Raw genomic sequence first — 21,411 nt, forward strand, 5'->3', positions numbered from 1 at the left:
CCCTGCAGAAGTTTGTTTTAAAATATCTATGGCTAGAAAAACTCTTGCCCATGAGTACAAAGAAATATTCATCATAGCAATGTTTATAATAGCAAATACATGCAAATAACCAACAGGTCTATCAATACGATATTTTGAAAGGGATATTGTAGATAAATAAATTCTTTAAAAATCTGAGGCAAATGGTACTAATAAACTTCTTTGCAGGGAAGGAATAGAAATGCAGATAAAACAGACATGGGGGGTGGAGGAGAGGGGAGGGCGGGATGAATTGATAGAGTAGCATCAACATACATACATTACCCATGCGTAAAATGGTATAAAAAAAGCTAGTGGGAAGCTGCTGCATAGCACAGGGAGCTCAGCTGAGCTCTGTGACGACCTAGAGAAGTGGGACGGGAGGTGTGGGAGGGAGGCCAAGAAGAAGGAGATATATGTATACATATAACTAAGATCATGGCATCTGGTCCCATCACTTCATGGGAAATAGATGGGGAAACAGTGGAAACAGTGGCAGACTTTATTTTTTGGGGCTCCAAAATCACTGCAGATGGTGGTTGCAGCCATGAAATTAAAAGACGCTTACTCCTTGGAAGGAAAGTTATGACCAACCTAGATAGCATATTGAAAAGCAGGGATATTACTTTGCCAACAAAGGTCCATCTAGTCAAGGCTATGGTTTTTCCAGTGGTCATGTGTGGATGTGAGAGTTGGACTGTGAAGAAAGCTGAATGCCAAAGAATTGATGCTTTTGAACTGTGGTGTTGGAGAAGACTCTTGAGACACCTTGGACAGCAAGGTGATCAAACCAGTCAATCCTAAAGGAAATCAACCCTGACTATTCATTGGAAGGACTGATGCTGAAGCTGAAGCTCCAATATTTTGACCATCTGATGCCAAGAGCCAACTTGTTGGAAAACACCTTGATGCTGGAAAGATTGAGGGCAGGAGGAGAAGGGGGCGACAGAAGATAAGATGGTTAGATGGCATCAGCAACTCAATGGACATGAGTTTGAGCAAACTGAGAGATAGGGAAGGACAGGGAAGCCTGGCATGCTGTAGTCCATGGGGTCACAAAGAGTCAGACACGACTGAGAGACTGAAAAACTAAAACAAAGAACACTTCAGATGCCTTTTCTCTGCAGAAGCTCTATAATCAAGGAAATCAACAATCCACTTCTCCAAAGCCAGAGAAGACATCACAAACGTATAGAGAAGACCTTTGCTTAGTAATGAGTGGGATAGTGTGGCAGGCAACTTCTAAAACACCCCCCACCCCGCTTCATCATCCTAGACTCTTGGTATTCACGTCCTGTATGATCCCATTGCCTTGAGTGTGTGGTGGGTCTGGTGATATGCCTCTAACAAATGGAATATGGTGAGTGATGGGACGTCACTGCTGTGCCCAGGGTATGAGAGACCATGTCTTGTGTCTTGCTGGCCTCTCTCTTGCCCACCTGCTTGCACACTCTAATGCAGCAGCTGACATGCTGTGATATGCTGTATGGAGAGGCACACAGTAGGAAAGAACATACAACAGCTCAAAAGGAACTAAGAAAGGCCTGCAGAGGACCGAATCCTGCCATCAGCCAGTGATACAGGGTGGAGCCTTGAGAGGATGCAGTCAGTCACGTGATCCAGCTAAGAGGAGAGCTCCAAGATCCAGCTAAGCTGTGCTCAGACCCTGAATCCATAGAAACTGCAAGACAATAAGCATTGTTGTTTTAAACTGCTATGTTTGGGGATAATTTGTTCTGCAGTAACGGAGAACTAATACAGAGATCAAAAACCATCTCCCTCATGTGACTGCAGAGAAGGCAATGGCACCCCACTCCAGTACTCTTGCCTGGAAAATCCCACGGACGGAGGAGCCTGGTAGGCTGCAGTCCATGGGGTCACTAAGAGTCGGACATGACTGAGCGACTTCACTTTCACTTTTCACTTTCCTGCATCGGAGAAGGAAATGGCAACCCACTCCAGTGTTCTTGCCTGGAGAATCCCAGGGACAGGGGAGCCTGGTGGGCTGCCGTCTCTGGGGTCGCACAGAGTTGGACACGACTGATGCGACTTAGCAGCAGCAGCAGCAGCATGTGACTGCAACTGAGGCACATCTGAAGACCTGGGATAACCCGCGTTTGAAGTGCTTTGTTGCTGTTGCTCTTTAAGTGTCTGTGAACTGCTCCTCTAGTCCAGAGGTGGGAGCCAGACCAGCACTAGCACTCTGTACCACCCAGAGAGTGGTGAGAAACCAAGGGAGAGACAGGGATAAACTGTGAAGCCATTACGCTAAGTGAAAGAAACCAGTCACAAAAGACCACTTACTGTGCAATTCCATCTATACAAAATGTCCAGAAGAGGCACATCCATAGGTTACCTGGAGGGACTAAGTTAAAAAATGAGATTAACTGCCAATGGGTGTGGTATTTCCTTCTGGAGTCATTTAAAGTTGTTTTAAAGTCATTTAAAGTTGTTTAAAATTGATTCAACCCTGTAAATATCCTAAAAACCACTGAATTATACATATTAAATGAGTAAATTGTATAGTATGTGAAATATACCTCAATAAATTACTTTTCTATAAAACTTATAAAATTAAAACAAAGCACAAGAGTTAGAGTGACTAAGTATATAAGAATCAATATCCTCACATTTTTCATCAATAAGAAAGAGAGGCTATTCTAGTTCTAAGCATCCAACACAAACTTAATATCGCTAAAGCAAATTCTGAAAATAGAAATAAAAGAACACAGTGAAGTCACCAGTGTCACACAATCTCCTCTTCTGTATTTAATTCTGAGTCCTTCACTCACTCACAAATAGAGTGAGCATGCACTGAGAGCTCTGCCTCTGTGCCTACCGCTATTTCTCACAGAGCGTGGGGACCCCAGGGCCCAAACAGCACTGAGGACTTTCCAGGCCCCGAAGCATTTGTCCAGAGTGCAGTGAAGACCTAACACTGGGCCACACTGAACAAGGGATCCAGAACCCCAGAAAGGAGATTCTGCTGCTTTCTCTACCAAGAGGACACTAAAAGGACATAAGGAAGCTCTGTGGCCATAAGCCGCTCGGGCCACACTCAGCATAGCTTTGGCTGTTTGGGTGACACAGCCCAGGCACTGTGTCAGCAGAGACGTCACAGCGCCCCTCATCTGCATGAGAACACGAGACCTCCCGCCAGCTCCACGGAGAGGCCACTGTCCACTCCTTCACCTTTGAGGTGGGCCTGCTCTGTGACACAGACAAACCAAGAGACCCCTCCTGCAGGGTCAGCAGGGCCATGGCGACTCAAAAACTGGAATCCAGAGCAAGAAAACAGCAAGAAGGCTAAGAATGATGTGTAACTGACAGCAACAATCCTCGTTATCACCGCCGCGGGCAGCACAGCAAAAGCTGTCAAAGAAAGGAAACGAGAGGCTAAAGAACAGAGGGAAGAGGCTGGAAAAACTTTAGACAAACCTGCATTACCCTCCAGGCTTTGTCTGCACAAACAGAGACTGGTTGTCACTGCACCAAAAACAAATTACATATTGTAGGTCAGCAGCCTGCCCTGTGGACGGGGTCTCTGAGATGAAGTCAAGAGGTTTTACATCTAATTCTGAGAAGCTGTGTTAACCTTAGACCTCCATCTTTCCACTGAAAAATTGCAGAAGACCATGCAGTTCAAAGGCTCTCTCTGATGTAACAGAACTTGGGGACAAAGATTTTCAGCTGCTTGATGGAAAAGCCATTAAACTATATACTTTTTTAAATCTCTCATCTTATTCCTTTTTCCTTTCAAAGTAATGCAGAAAGCAAATACTGCCTGTATCACACTATTTGCTTCTATCCTTGGGTGGGGAAGATCCCCTGGAGAAGGAAATGGCAACACACTCCAGTATTTTTGCCCGGAAAATCCCATGGACAGAGGAGCCTGGCAGGCTACACTCCATGGAGTCACAAAGAGTAGGACATGACTGAGCATAAGGCACCTAAAGAGTTACCATTAAAAAAATAAAAGCCATAATATACACATATCAAGTCAATAGCTGTCTAGAATTTAAGAATATCATCAACTAAACCATCTGATCACACTGTTGATCCTAGAACATGCATGCTTATCTGTGCCCAGTGGATAGGACAAAATGTACATAGAAAACAAAAAATCCACCTTATCCACATTCCGCTTCTGCTCCAAGCTTTTTATCAGAGAACTTCAAAACAATCAAACAGACTGGTTTCTTCTACCCCTGACCCTGTCTGGTTTCATAAGCAAGTTCAAGTGCATTTCAAAAATAATACTCAGTGTTTATCCTAAGACCCTCCAAACATTTACCAAGGTCTGAACCAAAAATAAATTACAAAAATAAGCTAAGCCAAAGGGGATAAGAAGGAAATGGTAAGAAAAAGAGGAAAGTAAGGACATTTGAGAATAATTTCAGGTACATCTCCAAAAAGAAGAATGGGCAGAAATACAAAGAAGAAAAAAGGAAGAAAGGCCCGAGGAGCTGCAACTAGCAGGGCTAGGTGAATAATGCCTGAATCAGAAGAAATAAACTGTTAATAAAAACAGAAACATTTGTTGCTGGTGTAGTAAGGATCACAGTAAAACAAGGAAGAGAATTAATGCATCAGAGCAAAGATCAGTCCAGACTAGACTCCCACTAGACTATAAAAATTAATGGTAATGTAAGATCCGAAGAAAAGAAACACCAAGATCCCACTTCTGAAGAGAACTGGAAGTCTCACACTTAAAAAGTCGGCAACGCGGGAGCCACAAAAGAAATTAAACACTAATGGACACCAATATGCCAAGTCTTTAAACTTCAAAAACAAATCAGGGGTCCTAAAACCTATGAGAAAGTAAGGAAAAATGAAACAGGAGAGAATACAGAGTGTATCTAGTTAACTGTTTTTTCTCGAGTCCAGAAACAAAATTATTGGATCTGGAAGATCTGTAGGAATCTAGTCACATCTTTACAGCTGCAAAATATAGGACATAACAGAGATATCGTTGTACGAGACATACTTCTTAGAAATGGATAAATGGATTTAAAATGGTCAAGGTTAATAATATTAAATAAAAACCAATCTTGGGGAGGAAAACAGGAATTGAACCAACATAGAAAGTTAGTGCTCACTGGGCTTCCCAGGTCGTTCAGTGGGAAAGAATCCACCTGTCAGTACAGGAGGCACAGGAGATGAGGGTCGATGCCTCTGCTGGGAAGATCCCCTGGAGAATGATATGGCAACCCACTCCAATGTTCTTGTCTGGAGAATCCCATGGATGGAGGAGCCTGGCCGGCTTCAGTCCACAGGACTGCAAAGAGTCGGACACGGCACAGCACATAGACCTCACTATCAAAATGCAGGCATATAACATAACTGTGGTTACAATAGTGATTGCTTTATGCGGTAAAATACAAGAAAAAAAAAGATTGTTTTTAACAATCCATCTAAGCTAACATCTTAAATACAGTAAATAATAAAACATGGGATTTTCCAGATGGCCCAGTGGTAAAAGAATCTGCCTGCCAATGATTAAAACACAAGAAACAGAACCACTTTATAGCCATAAAGGGTTTCACTCTTTTAATAAATTATTAGGTAGACAAATACATGTGTTGGGATGTAAATAATCCAATACCGTCTCTAATCCCAAGTGGCATAGAGTTTAGTAAAGGAAATTAGTAAGGATATGTCTAGATAAAAGGGATAAATGCCACTAGTAAGGCAAAGTGCAAGAGTTACGGACAGGAGTCGGGGGAAGAAAAGATGACTTCCAGTAAGGGATTCTCAGAAGTTTTCCTGGAAAAGGTAGCATCTAAAATGGATGCCACCATCCATCTCAGATGGCTGCGTGGGTGCAGGAGGGCCTGGAGGAGCTATTCCACGTTCAAGGTCAGGAGGGGCGGCGGTGAGGAGATATCCCTCGTTCAAGGTAAGGAGCAGTGGCTGCGCTTTGCTGGAGCAGCCGTGAAGAGATATCCCACGTCCAAGGTAAGAGAAACCCAAATAAGACGGTAGGTGTTGCAAGAGGGCTTCAGAGGGCAAACACACTGAAACCATACTCACAGAAAACTAGTCAGTCTAATCACACTAGGACCACAGCCTTGTCTAACTCAATGAAACTAAGCCATGCCCGTGGGGCAACCCAAGACAGGCAGGTCATGGTGGAGAGGTCTGACAGAATGTGGTCCACTGGAGAAGGGAATGGCAAACCACTTCAGTATTCTTGCCTTGAGAACCCCATGAACAGTATGAAAAGGCAAAATGATAGGATACTGAAAGAGGAACTCCCCAGGTCAGTAGAGGCCCAATATGCTACTGGAGATCAGTGGAAAAATAACTACAGAAAGAATGAAGGGATGGAGCCAAAGCAAAAACAATACCCAGTTGTGGATGTGACTGGTGATAGAAGCAAGGTCCAATGCTGTAAAGAACAATATTGCATAGGAACCTGGAAAGGCAGGTCCATGAATCAAGGCAAATTGGAAGTGGTCAAACAGGAGATGGCAAGAGTGAACGTCGACAGTCTAGGGATCAGCGAACTGAAATGGACTGGAATGAACTGAAATCAGTGACTGGAATGGGTGAATTTAACTCAGATGACCATTATATCTACTACTGCAGGCACGAATCCCTTAGAAGAAATGGAGTAGCCATCATGGTCAACAAGAGTCCAAAATGCAGTACTTGGATGCAATCTCAAAAACAACAGAATGATCTCTGTTTGTTTCCAAGGCAAACCACTCAATATCACAGTAATCCAAGTCTACATCCCAACCAGTAACGCTGAAGAAGCTGAAGTTGAACAATTCTATGAAGACCTACAAGACCTTTTAGAACTAACACCCCAAAAAGATGTCCTTTTCATTATAGGAGACTGGAATGCAAAAGTAGGAAGTCAAGAAACACCTGGAGTAACAGGTAAATTTGGCCTTGGAATACAGAATGAAGCAGGGCAAAGGCTAATAGAGTTTTGCCAAGAGAATGCACTGGTCATAGCAAACACCCTCTTCCAACAACACAAGAGAAGACTCTACACATGGACATCACCAGATGGTCAACACTGAAATCAGATTGATTATATTCTTTGCAGCCAAAGATGGAGAAGCTCTATAGAGTCAACAAAAACAAGACCGGGAGCTGACTGTGGCTCAGATCACAAACTCCTTATTGCCAAATTCAGACTTAAATTGAAGAAAGTAGGGAAAACCCTAGACCATTCAGGTATGACCTAAATCAAATTCCTTATATTATACAGTGAAAGTGAGAAACAGATTTAAGGGACTAGATCTGGTAGACAGAGTGCCTGATGAACTATGGATGGAGGTTCGTGACATTGTACAGGAGACAGGGATCAAGACCATCTCCATGGAAAAGAAATGCAAAAAAGCAAAATGGCTGTCTGAGGAGGCCTTACAAATAGCTGTGAAAAGAAGAGAAGCGAAAAGCAAAGGAGGAAAGGAAAGATATAAGCATCTGAATGCAGACTTCCAAAGAATAGCAAGAAGAGATAAGAAAGCCTTCTTCAGCCATCAATGCAAAGAAATAGAGGAAAACAACAGAATGGGAAAGACTAGAGATCTCTTCAAGAAAATTAGAGATACCAAGGGAACATTTCATGCAAAGATGGGCTTGATAAAGGACAGAAATGGTATGGACCTAACAGAAGCAGAAGATATTAAGAAGAGGTGGCAAGAATACACAGAAGAACTGTACAAAAAAGAGCTTCACGACCAAGATAATCACGATTGTGTGATCACTTACCTAGAGCCAGACATCCTGGAATGTGAAGTCAAGTGGGCCTTAGAAAGCATCACTACGAACAAAGCTAGTGGAGGTGATGGAATTCCAGTTGAGCTATTTCAAATCCTGAAAGATGATGCTGGGAAAGTGTGCACTCAATATGCTAGCAAATTTGGAAAACTCAGCAGTGGCCACAGGACTGGAAAAGGTCAGTTTTCATTTCAATCCCAAAGAAAGGCAATGCCAAAGAATGCTCAAACTACTGCACAATTGTACTCATCTCACACGCTAGTAAACTAATGCTCAAAATTCTCCAAGCCAGGCTTCACAATACATGAACCGTGAACTTCCAGATGTTCAAGCTGGTTTTAGAAAAGGCAGAAGAACCAGAGATCAAATTGCCAACATCTGCTGGATCATGGAAAAAGCAAGAGAGTTCCAGAAAAACATCTATTTCTGCTTTATTGACTACGCCAAAGCCTTTGACTGTGTGGATCACAATAAACTGTGGAAAATTCTGAAAGAGATGGGAATACCAGACCACCTGACCGGCCTCTTGAGAAACCTATATGCAAATCAGGAAGCAACAGTTAGAACTGGACCTGGAACAACTGACTGGTTCCAAATAAGAAAAGGAGTACATCAAGGCTGTATATTTTCACCCTGCTTATTTAACTTATATGCAGAGTACATCATGAGAAACACTGGGCTGGAAGAAGCACAAGCTGGAATCAAGACTGCCAGGGGAAATATCAATAATCTCAGATATGCAGATGACACCACCCTTAAGGCAGAAAGTGAAGAGGAACTAAAGAGCCTCTTGATGAGAGTGAAAGAGGAGAGTGAAAAAGTTGGCTTAAAGCTCAACATTCAGAAAATGAAGATCATGGCATGTGGTTCCATACTTTTCATGGGAAATAGATGGGAAACAGTGGAAACAGTGTCAGACTTTACTTTGGGGGGCTCCAAAATCACTGAAGATGGTGATTGCAGCCATGAAATTAAAAGACGCTTACTCCTTGGAAGGAAAGTTATAACCAACCTAGATAGCATACTGAAAAGCAGAGACATTACTTTGCCAACAAAGGTCCGTCTAGTCAAGGCTATGGTTTTTCCAGTAGTCATGTATGGATGTGAGAATTGGACTGTGAAGAAAGCTGAATGCCAAAGAATTGATGCTTTTGAACTGTGGTGTTGGAGAAGACTCTTGAGAGTCTCTTGGACTGCAAGGAGATCCAACCAGTCCATTCTGAAGGGAGATCAGCCCTGGGTGTTCTTTGGAAGGAATGATGCTAAAGCTGAAACTCCAGTACTTTGGCCCCTTATGCGAAGAGTTGACTCATTGGAAAAGACTCTGATGCTGGGAGGGATTGGGGGCAGGAGGAGAAGGGGACGACAGAGGATGAGATGGCTGGATGGCATCACTGACTCGATGGACGTGAGTTTGAATGAACTTCGGGAGTTGGTGATGGACAGGGAGGCCTGGCGTGCTGCAATTCATGGGGTCGCAAAGAGTCAGACACATCTGAATGACTGAACTGAACTGAACTGAGCAACTAACACACACACACGGAGAACTTCAGGAAAGGGAAAAATGACAAAACAAATAATCTGTGTGGTCTCCAGGAGGTTAATGTTAGCAGGAACTTCTAAGAGCAACAAGGTTTTTAGGAGACTAAGCAGTCAGGAATGAAGATACTGGGCCAAATCGTAATAAGTCTGGTAATCCAGGGAGGAAGAAAAGTTTCATGGAACAGCAGAAGTTAGAAAAGGTCCTTTTCTTTGGGCCTTATTTTTTGGGGTACTTGTTCTTTAAAAAAAAAAAATGAAGGGGAAGTCAACAGGATAGAATAGTGCTCATAAATACCTTGAGTTTTTCAGTAAAGCTTCAGTGCAGATAACCAGTTTAGCATTCATATATTGGGGAAAAGACTAGAAGAGGCACCCCAGATGCTAGTGTACGATAACAATCAGATTTTTTTTAATTCGACAAGGTTCATAGAATAGAGGGGTACTTCCCTGGTGGTCCACTGGCTAAGCCTCCGTGCTCTTAATACAGGGGGCCTGAATTAGATCCCTGGTCAGGGAACCAGATCCCACACGCCACAACTAAAAGATCCTGTATGCTGCAACTATTTGACTAAGGGCAGTCAAATAAATAAATATTTATTTAAAAAAAAAAGAATACAGGAAGGCAAACCTTAACCACAAACATCCTACTGGCATGAAATACAAAAAAACCAATGTTAAGAGAAGGAGCTCAATTAAGGAAATACTGATGTTAAAATTTTTAGGAAATACAGACTTTCCTCTTGGTCCAGCAGTTAAGAATCCACCCACCAACAGAGGGAACGTGGGTTTGATCCCTGGTCTGGAAAGATTTCATATGCCGTGGATCAGCTAAGCCCATGCGCCACAGCTACTGAATCCACACTCTAGAGCCTGTGATCCACAACAAGAGAAGCTACGGCAACGAGAGACCCTGGCACGGCACAGCCCAACAGAGAACAGTCCCGCCTGCCGCAGGTAGAGAACGCCCACACAGCAATGAAGACCCAGTGCAGTCAAAAACAAATAAATGAATAAAATTTTTAAAACATTTTAGGAAACAAAAATTAAATACGCAAACTGAAGGCATTCAGTCAAATGCCTCAGACATACTATTTTATGATAAGCAGATAATTGCTTATTAAAAATATAGGACACTTTTAATTGTAAAAAGTCTCAGTTTTTAAAACACTCTTTAAGCTTCAGGTTCCACAGGAGCAGAGACTCTACCTAGTGCAGGGCCTGGCTTAAAGCAGCTTCTCCACAAATATTTGCTGGATGTTGGTTGACGTATTTTGTGGTTTCTACAGAAGCTACATGAACCGAAAGCCAGAGCACAGAAGAAGCATGCAAGGTGGCAGAAGTCTACAGTGGGTTGAATGTCCACACTCGAATCTCTGGAACCTGTGAATGTGATCTTACTGGGGGGTGAAAGGGGGGTATGCTGGGGGGGTGGGGGAGGTCTTTGCAAATGTAATTAGGTTAAGGATCTTGAGATAAGATCATTCTGGATTACCCAGGGGTAATCCAGTGACAAGAGTCCTTATTAGGAGGAGATGGGACGCAGAAGAGGAGGCCATGTGAAGACTGAGACAGAAACCGGAGTCATGCGGCCACACGCCGAGGGAACGCCTGGAGCCATCGGAAACCCAAGGAGATGAACAGAGTCTTTCTTAGAGCCTTGTGAAGCACCGTGGCCCTGGCGCTACCTTGATTTCAGACATCTAGCCTCCAGAAATTTCTCCTAAAAGACAGAAGATCACAATAAGAATTTCTTACCAGATAATGGATGGAAGGGCTGACTGTGCAAAAGTGAACAAAGTTGAAGTTTCTGTTTAGATAAACAAGGCACAGAGATAGGCAAGGTCGTCACATGACAGTAATCTGCTAAGTCACTTAGCCGTGTCTGACTCTTTGCGACCCCATGGAATCTAGCCCAGCAGGCTCCTCTGTCCATGAAGTTTTCCAAGCAATAATACTGGAGTGGATTGCCATTTCCTTCTCCAGGGGATCTTTCTGGCCCCAGGGATGGAACTTGCATCCCTTAGGTCTCCTGCATTGGCAGGAGGGTTCTTTACCACCAGCGTCACCTGGGAAGCTCATATAACAGTAACAGTAGAATATAGAATAAAAATAACAATACATTGTATTAGTAGAATATAAAGAAGAGATATAATAAGTGCAGGTGATGACTAATTAGAGTATTAATAAAAATACTAAAAACTTAAGAAATTCAATAACAACAAAAAACCGAAAGGAATCGCAGCAGTATTATTAAATATTTCAAACATACAAAAAAGATTAGAATAAAATAAATATTCTTTACTTAATACCCAGTCTCAGTAAATCTTGACATTTGGCTAACTTTACTTCTGAATTTTTTTAAAAGAATAAAATATTTCAGATACAGTTGAAGGCTCTACAGACCTCCTACTGGCCTTTTTCTCCTCCCTCCCACCTCAAAAGTAACCACTGTTCTAAAATTGAGTGCATCTTTCCCATGTACCTGTTTAGACACAAATAATAGGTTATTTGATATATTTAACATTTGCATACAGAGCAACTGATTATATATTTACTTTTTTTTAACCCAATATATTCTTTGAGACTTATTTCTGTTGATGCATACAATTCTAGTTTGTTCATCTTATTTTTTTTTTAATTTATTTTTAGTTGGAGGATACTTGCTTTACAATATTGTGATAGTTTCTGCAATACATCAACATGAATCAGGCATAGGTATACATATGTTCTCTCCTTTTTGAACCTCCCTCCTACCTCCCACCCCATCCCACCCCCTAGGTTGTCACAGAGCTCTGGATTTGAGCTCCCTGCATGATACAACAAATTTTCAGTGGCTATCTGATTGTACCCATGGTAACGTATATGTTTCAGTGCTACTCTCTCAATCTGTCCCACCCTCTCCTTTCCCCACTGTGTCCACAAGTCTGTTCTCTATGTCTGCATCTCCATCACCGTCTTGCTGATAGGGTCACCAGTACCACCCTTCTAGACTCCGTATCTATATGTTAATATATGATACTTGTCTCTCTTTCTGACTTACCTCACTCTGTGTAATAGGCTCTAGGTTCATCCACCTCATTAAAACTGACTCAAATGCATTCCTTTTTATGGCAGAGTAATACTTCACTATATATATGCACCACAACTTCTTTATCTATTCATCTGTCGATGAACTTCTAGGTTGCTTCCATTTTCTAGCTATTGTAAATAGTGCTGCAATGAACATTGGAGTACGTGTGTCTTTTTCAATTATGGTTTTCTCAGGGTATATATGCCCAGTAGTGGCATTGCTGGTAGTTTGACTCCTGTTTTTTTTAAGAAATTTCCATACTGTTCACCATAGTCACTGGATTACAGGACCTCCACAGGACTAGGGGAAACAGAAACAAAGCAATGTGTGCCCAGGTCCCAGGGGAAAGGAGCACTGACCCTACAGGAGACGGAGTCAGACCTCCCCTGAGTGTGTGAGGGTCTCCTGCAGAGGCGTGGGTGGGCAGTGGCCTGCCACAGGGAGAAGGGCACTGGTAGCAGCAGCCCTGGGTGATGGGTCTCAGCATAAGTTCTCTTGGAGGATGTCAATAGCCCTATCACAGAGCCTTAAGGGGCTTCCCAGGTGGCACTAGTGGTAAAAGCCCATCTGTCTAGGCAGGAGATATAAGGGACACCGGTTCGATCTCTGGGTGGAATATCTCCTGGAGGAGGAAATGGCAACCCACTCCGGTACTCTTGCCTGGAGAATCCCACGGACAGAGGAGCCTGGCGGACTACAGTCCATAGGCTCGCAAAGAGTAGGATATGACTAAAGTGTCTTAGCACACACAGCACAGAGTCTCTAGACTCAAGGACTTGGTCAGTTCCAAGCCAAACAACTAACAGGGAGGGAGCACAGCCCCACCCATCAGCAGGTAACTGTATTAAAGTTTTACTGAGCATGGCCCTGCCCACCAGGGAAAACTAAGAGACACTTTTGCCCACAGCCAGTCCCTCCCATCAGGAAGCTTGTATAAGCCTCTTATCCTCATCCACCAGAGGGCAGACAGAAGAAATAAGAACTACAATCCTAGCAGCCTCAGAACTAATACCACAATCACAGAAGGCTAACTAAAATGAAAAGAAATAGAATTATGTCCCAGATGAAGGAACAAGATAAATCCCCAGAAAAACAACTAAACAAAGTAGAAATAGGCAACCTCCCAGAAAAAGAATTCAGAATAACGATAGTGAAGATGATACAGGATCTTGTAACAAGAATGGAGAAGATGCAAGAAATGTTTCCAAAGACCTAGAAGAACTAAAGAACAGAGATAAATGATATACTAGAAGGAATCAATAGCAGAATAACTGAGACAGAAGAATGGATAAGTGACCTGAAGATAGAATGGTAGAAATCAATGCTGCAAAACAGAACATAGAAAAAAGAATGTAAAGAAATAAAGACAACCTAAGAGACCTCTGGGACAACATTAAATGCACCAACATTCATATTATATGGGTCCCAGAAGAGAAAGAGAAAGGACCTGAGAAAATATTTGAAGAGATAATAGCTGAAAACTTCCCCAACATGGAAAAGGAAATAGTCAACCACGTCCAAGAAGCACAGAGAGTCCCAAGCAAGATAAACCAAAGGAGAAACACACCAAGACACATAGTAATCAAATGGACAAAAACTAAAGACAAAGATAAAATATTAAAAGCAACAAGAGAAAAAAGACAGACAACATACAAGGGAAATCTCATAAGGTTATCAGATGATTTCTTGAAGACTAAATTGTATATTAAATTCTCTTTTGGAACTTCCCTGGCATTCCAGTGGTTTGGATTCCATGCTCTCAATGCCAAGGGCCTGGGTTCAATCCCCAGTCAGGGAACTAAGACCCCATAAACTGCATGGCATAGCCAAAAAAAAGTAAAATTCTCTTTTAAGTCATCTCAGAATACCTGGTTAGCAAAGACATTTGATGCAAAAAGCAACATATCTCATTAATAAGAAATTACCTGTGTAATGCTTTTAGAAGACATAACTGCCTGATTGTAGAATATGCGGCCAAAGTGATCTCGATCTGGAAATACCTCTGCTTGTCGAGGTAAGTTTGCCCCTCCTGAGTCAACTGAAGACAGGGGAAATAACAGATATAAGTACATCTCAATGAACAAAACATCCTATACACAGGAAGACTTGTCTCAATGATAATAGCACCAGTTCTTAATTACATTCACAGAAAAAAATTTGCTCTGTCTTTCTAAACTCTTCTTCAGCCTCTTTCTCCATTCTTCCCACACAGCTCCCTAAATTGTATTGCTTTCTTCAAACATATTAGGCTCTCCTACCCCTATACAAAATTCCACTTGAAATTATTTAGGACATTCTCTGCTTTGAGGATTAGCCCCAGAAATCGCAAAAAATCCTTAACCAGTTCAGCTGAAAATGGATCGCTCTCTCTTTAAAAACAATCCAAAAATCATCTACCAAATTCATGGGATAATTTTATCACACATCGCCTTCTGTTTCTCTTTTTACTGTGATAACAGTGGTGGATAAGAATGTCAGCTGAATTCAAAACAGAATTTCATTACTTCACAGCTGTGTGACCACAGAAGCATTTCTGAGCCATTCTATGCCTCAGTTTCCCCACCTGTGAAATGAAGGTAACAGCAGTGTACCACAGGGTCGTTATCAGGATGACATGAAATAGTGTATGCAAAGCACTTAGTTCAGCACATACTGTGAGCGTACAGAGCCAATGTTACAGAAAGCTAGCTAGTCTTATATCTATCAGTATGAGTCTTCTATTGACGTTTAATACATTATATCCTGTCTCCAATTCACTATGAGGAAGACAAGACAACACGACGCCCTTAACTGCTTTCCCTACAGCGTTGGGCACAGCAGTTGCAGGCTGTAGGGTCCCATTTGTTGTTTTCTATATGTGCAAAGCAGTTCACACTCTAAATCAATCAGGTAAATTCACTTTCATAGGAAAAAGAAATCTCATGTGTACCTGTTCAAATATTCACAGAAATGAACAACAGATACTGGTTTTACAAACTAAGCTAATATCCAGGAAGTGCCAATTTTAAACTGCTTTGCTTTTATGTTCTTTAAAAAATATCCTTAGATTTTATGATTAATGTATTTTAATTCCAAATATAAATTTACTTTCACTGAAAATCAAATTTCTTTAAATTATGTTTGCCCAAATTATGTACATACTCAAGCATTTAACCTAGTATCTGACACTCAAGAGACTCATAAATATTAACTATTATTTTTTCATAGTTTGAATCCATTATGATGAATAGAAAAACAAAAATATATAGAAGGAAAAAAACACCACTCATGTAGAGGAAAAAACAGCACACCCCAAAATAGTGTCAGGGATTCCTCCTCAGTGATATTATAATGGGTAGTTCTTATTTACTTTTCCTCCCAAGGGTTTTAACAAAGAATAAGTATTTCTTTTGAAATTATGAGAGAAACCAATAGCTCTTCTTGAAATGCCCATTGATAATGTCATATATTCTTCTAAACAATCTTTTACTTCTCTAGCTGAATAACAGTTTATTTTACAGTTCTTATAACTTGCCCAAGTAAATGCAGGGGAGCCTGTTTTGCATTGCAATTTCTTGTGCTCTTAAGTGTTTCTTCACAGTTACTGGATAGTAGCTGCCTCCTTTGACTGTGGCGTCATTGGCAACAATCATGCATTCTACTCTGAAAGGCAGAAATTTCATTGGAGAGAGAATATGAGAGATTTTTTAAAAGTAAAGACCAACTGCATCTCATTATAACACATTCCCAATACAACCTGGCAATTTCCAGTATTAACACATATCACTAATGATAGCCATTAGGCAATCTTATGGTATAGGAGCTTTAATCACTGTTCATATATTCATTTATATAAAATGAATCACTTTTAATAAGTTTACAAACTCATATCTTATTTTTTTAAAGAATCATCACCCCACGTTAGCAGAGAAAAACTGACAACCTAAGCCACATTTTGCAATGTTCTTTGAATGAAACAGTCCTAACATGATAAGACGACAACAACAAATCCAAGTCTCGAGATGAGAAAATCCCTCGTGATAAACTTCAGCATTTCCTTTTAGGAAGGTAATTTTCAAAAAGGAAAATTGAGCCATCAAAAGTATGTTGCATATTTTCAAAAGTTCTTCGTGTTACTGCCATATGCTTTTCTATAAAACTAAAAGAAGTTAAAAATACAACATTTATCCTGCTTAAAGTAACAATAGGTGCAAATTTTAAAATAGTATTTTTGAAAGCATATACTACAATGAGTCATTAGTGGGGCCCTTTCTCACCAAAACCTGTTTGTCAGGTACCACGGCCCCCAGGCAACTAGCAAGAAGCGGGAAAGTGAATGAAGAGGGCCAGCAGAGAGCCTGCTGAGTGCTGCCAGGAAAACCAAGGGCTGGAGGCTCACTTGAAACTTGAGAGAAGTGTGGTCTTCACAAAATTTAATCTTCTTTATATTTATGATGTTTTCGTTACCTCACTTTATATTCTCTAGAATTCTAAAAAATAACTTAGTGAGTTCTTGTTGAACATGAACTAGAGAACAGCAACTGAGCCCACGACCTTAGGTAATGTTAAATTTCTTTTATTAGGGTAAGTGGTTCCTCTCCTCTGAGTATCAATTTTATTCACTAGGTTACAGCAAGCATTTTCCCACATTATAATTAACATTTTACAGAGTGGGAAGTACATTTTTAATGACTTTAATATTAAATAAACCACTTCAAAAGGAACTGAGGCTCTTGGCAGGCTGCTGGGCCATAACCCCACACCTCCAGAGTATGGCCACTCGTCCCTTTCCTGGGGGTGCTGCATTAGAAAAGCTAAGAAGTTCTGGTGCAGGAAAGAGCCCAGGCTATGAAGTCAGGCAAAGGGAGGCTGAACTTCTGACTCTGTCACTTGCCTCTATCAACCTTGCACAAGAGACATTACTAGTAACTTTTACTTGTTTTATGGAAACATCACAGGATTTCCCTTGTGGTCCAGTGGTTTAAAAACCATCTTCCAACGCAGGGGACATTGGTTCGATCCCTGGTCCGGGAGGATTCCACGTGCCCCAGGACAACTAAATTCGTGTGCCACAACTACTAACCCCGTGCTGTAGGGCATGCGAACCACAACTGTTGAGCCCCAGTGCTGCAACTACTGAAGCCTGCACATCCTAGAGACTGGGCTCTGCAACAGAGAACCCATCACAATAAGAAACCTGTGCATCACAAGTGGAGAAAATAACCCCGCTCACCGCAACTAGAGAAAGAGCACGTGCAGCAATGAAGACCTAGTGCAGCTCCCCCGCCAAAAAAAAAAACAGAACAAAAGCACAGACATAGTACAGAATGAGAAGAAAAATAAGGCCACAAAATATTATATTACAGACTCCTCTGGTGGTCCAGTGGTTAAGAAGCCATGCCTCCACTGCATGGGGCATGGATTTGATCCCTGCTTGGGGAAGTAAGATCTCGCATGCCACAAGGCATGGCTAAAACAAAAATACATACACTGTATTAGACACCTATTGATTTTGCCTATCCACCATCTATTATATTGGCAACAAAACTAAACTTTCTTTCAGAAACTATTTCTTCTCTATTTTTAATCCATGTGGTTCTAGCAGGACTGACCCCAAAGTCCATCCATCTTCAGAGGTGAGCACAAGGACCAGACCTTTCTACTCAGTGTCCATGTGGTGGGTTCAGCGATGGGCCCTGGCCCTGGGTCTGTGCCCTCAGGAACTCTCCTCTTACCACAGCTGCTAAGCTCATAGAGCAGAAGCTGGGGAAGCCTACGGCCAGCTCTGCCTCAAGACCTGAACAGACTGCCTAGGAACAAAACCAAACACCAGCCTGGTGGCCTGGTGATGCTGTTTGAACTCCTAGATCTGGCTTGGCCCAAAATCAGTTAAGAGTCAACAAATCTTTTTTTATTTAAACTAGTTTAAACATCTATCATCTGCTAGAGAAAGGGTGCTAACCATATTCAACCATATGATTATGTAAGAAAGGTCACTTTAATTATAGCAAAGTACTACTTTATATGTTTGAATAAGTGAATTCTTTTCCAGTCATACTATCCAACACCAGAGCAGCTTCAGGGAACAGACAAAATCTGTCTGGTCTTAGACCCTGCCTCCATGGAATCTTGTGAGCTAAAGTGCATACACTCAATACTGAGCCCTGGCTACTGATGTTCATAGAGCGCCTCAGAGAATGGGTGTCTGAGAAGAGCACTGATACAAAGTTTAAAATCTTCAGTGGAATGAAGCAAGGCTGTGTTCTGGTCCCTAGCCCTCTGTCTCTCTGATTTATCACTGGGGCGTAAGGCTTAGGAGTTAAAGAAGGAAGCGAGAAAGAAGCAACAATGGTGAACGACTATAGTCACACCTCCCGTGAAGGCACAAACCACGTGAAGGTGGAGGGACACACACGTAAATCAGAGTCCGAGTCAAATGCAACTGGATCAGGCTGCCTGATCTCAAAGTCAAGTTTTACCAGTGGCTTGATCTTTGGCAAGTTATTTTAACACTCCAAGGCAGTTTCCTTACCCGCAGAACGGTGATGATTATAGCACCCTTCTCACAGGATTGTGGTGGAGATTAAGACAACTAGGCAGTGGGGAGTGTTTATTGCAGTACGAGGAACAGTGACTGCATGGTCAGTGTGAGAGCATACAGAATACACACAAACAAATGTAATATCTAGCGATCAAGATGCCCTAAGTCTATGGCGGTTCTCAAAGGATAGCACTGGAGAATCCGGACAGCTTGTTTAAATGCTGATTTCGGGGCTCTACTCCCTGAATATGACTTAGTACTTTTTGGGAAGACCTGACCATTGACACTTCTAACAAGTTCTCACTTGAGGCTGATGTTCCCCAGGGACCACACTCTAAGAACGACTCCCCTAAGACAGCGGTTTTTTGCTCTAGATGTGCAAGAGATCACCTGAAGAGCCTTGGAAAACTACCCACGCCAAGTCCAAACCCTGGAGATTCTGATTAAGTATGAAGGTTTGTATTGGGTCCCCAGGATCACTGCTTGCGGTTTTTCCCTTCACTTTCTACCCTTGAAGCTCCACAGATGACTCTAACACATCTGGGTAGGAAGCCTCAGATCTAAATAATATCACTAGCATGACACTCACACACTCACGTGCAAAGCGGTGAGTGGTGGATGCCCTGCCCTGTCGGCCTGCTTCCTGACTCACGGGGCTGAGCACGGTCAGAATACTCACCCTGACACTCTCCCAATGCCTGTAATAACGCCACCTGCGGGGACCTCCTCATCACCATACAACTGGTAACCCGCAAACTGTGATAATTCCAGGAATGGAGACCTGAATGGAAGAAAGAATGCTGCTTGAATTAATGTTTTCTTTTTTTAAATCATATGTGAATAGTTACACATGGAAAAGGAAAAGAGTTTTTTTTCTTTAATGAGTCAACGTTTCAAATATGTGTGTTGGATGTAAAGTTTACAAAAGGAAGAATGTCTAAAACAAAGTCTAGTGTGAACACTTTGGGGATTGACACAATATAGCCACACAAAGGAACACATTTATCTTTGAAGATATTGTACAGATGTACTTATTGATATAGAAAGAGAACAGCAGCTAACACTTACGTAGCACTTAACCATGTGCCAGCCTCTCCTAGGAGCTTCGGAAATGCTAACTCATTCAGTCCTCAGGACTACCTTCTGCTATAGATCCTACTAGGATCCCCGCTGACCAGTGAGGAAACTGAAACACAGCGATGAGGTCAGTTGTCTGCAGTCACATGACTACCAGTACGTGGCAGAGCTGCTTTGATAAGCTCTCTAATAGGGGACCAGGCTCTTAGCCACTGTTATTATTCTCTCACTTAAATGTTCAAGATACATTAAGGGCAGTGGGGGAGGGGGAGAAGGGGGTTATAAAACACAAGATTCCATTTTTCTAAAACAAACAAAAAAGTGTGTCTGATCCGCATTTGCATGAAAATAGTGTAGGTGTTAACGGTATATACACTAGTGTGTTAATGCACACCAGGTGTTAATGCTGTTTGTCTCCAGGCTGGGCACGTGTGTGCATGTCCGCAGAAACGATACTTCTGAATCTTCATTTCTCTAACTGGTCCTGGCCCTTCCACCCTCGAGCCCCACAGTCTACTCACACACGTGGCCAGAATACCTTTTCAAAACATAAGTCAGGTAAGTCCTACCAAGTCTCCCCGTTTCTTTCAGAGTAAAAGTCCAAACTCTGACACTGACCCACAAACGCGTTATGAATTTGACCCCATCTTCCGCTACTCCCCACTTCACCAAACCTCTGCTCCCACGAGACGGCCTCCCGGGCCCTTCGGCATATTGGCATCTGTGACCCACTCCCAGCTCCCACCACAGAAACTTCGCACTGGCTGCTCCATCCACCTGTAATCCCCTCTCCCCAGATATATACAGCCCATCTCTCTCCACTCCTTCCAATCTTTGCTCAAATGTCACCACCTCATTTGAAACTGCAACTTGATCTTCATCTTTCTCTCTTGTAACCCTGGCCTACCTTTTCTTTTTTTCCCATGACATGTATCACCTTCTGACTTATTATATAATTTGTGACATTTATCAATTATTTCCTGTCTCCTCCTGCTCCCCTGTAAGCTCCAGCAGGGCAAGGAACTTGGTCTGCTTTGCCCACTGCTGCATCGCTAGCACCTAGAATAGCACCTGACATACAGCAGCCTCACAACAAACACTTGTTGCTGAAGCTTAGGTAAGAACCAGAACGTAAAACCACTTATTTCACAAAACTTTCTAAGATGGGAATTTCCTGGCGGTCCGATGGTTAGGACTCTGCACCTCACTGCCACGGGCCTGGGTTCAATCCCTGGTTGGGGAACCAAGATCCCGAGAGCTGCACAGCACAGCCAAAAAAGAAAAAAAACAACCAAGAAAGTACCATGGAACAGAGGACACCCTGAGCCAACACCTGGGTTATGTACCAACCCTGGGTCTATGAGATTGTCAATTCTTTCTCTGGGTAACAGTTTTCCTCTTGATATGTGCCGTGCTCTGGCTTTCTCACCACCTCCTGTGATTA

At 42.2% G+C, this 21,411-nt stretch overlaps 1 protein-coding gene across 1 annotated transcript in view; it reads right to left on the bottom strand.

Moving 5' to 3' along the window:
• Positions 1-21,411, bottom strand: part of MCCC2 (methylcrotonyl-CoA carboxylase subunit 2) — a 77,361-nt gene that overhangs the window by 38,606 nt on the left and 17,344 nt on the right. The window contains exons 3-6 of the mRNA XM_070774564.1: positions 21,318-21,402; positions 19,570-19,671; positions 15,885-16,012; positions 14,296-14,408 (exon numbers count right to left, since the gene is read on the bottom strand). Coding sequence (XP_070630665.1) covers positions 14,296-14,408; positions 15,885-16,012; positions 19,570-19,671; positions 21,318-21,402 — 428 coding nt within the window. The remainder of the gene's footprint in view (positions 1-14,295; positions 14,409-15,884; positions 16,013-19,569; positions 19,672-21,317; positions 21,403-21,411) is intronic.

Source organism: Bos indicus, chromosome 20 (assembly GCF_029378745.1).
Source record: "Bos indicus isolate NIAB-ARS_2022 breed Sahiwal x Tharparkar chromosome 20, NIAB-ARS_B.indTharparkar_mat_pri_1.0, whole genome shotgun sequence".
In the NCBI taxonomy this organism is placed as follows: Eukaryota; Metazoa; Chordata; class Mammalia; order Artiodactyla; family Bovidae; genus Bos; species Bos indicus.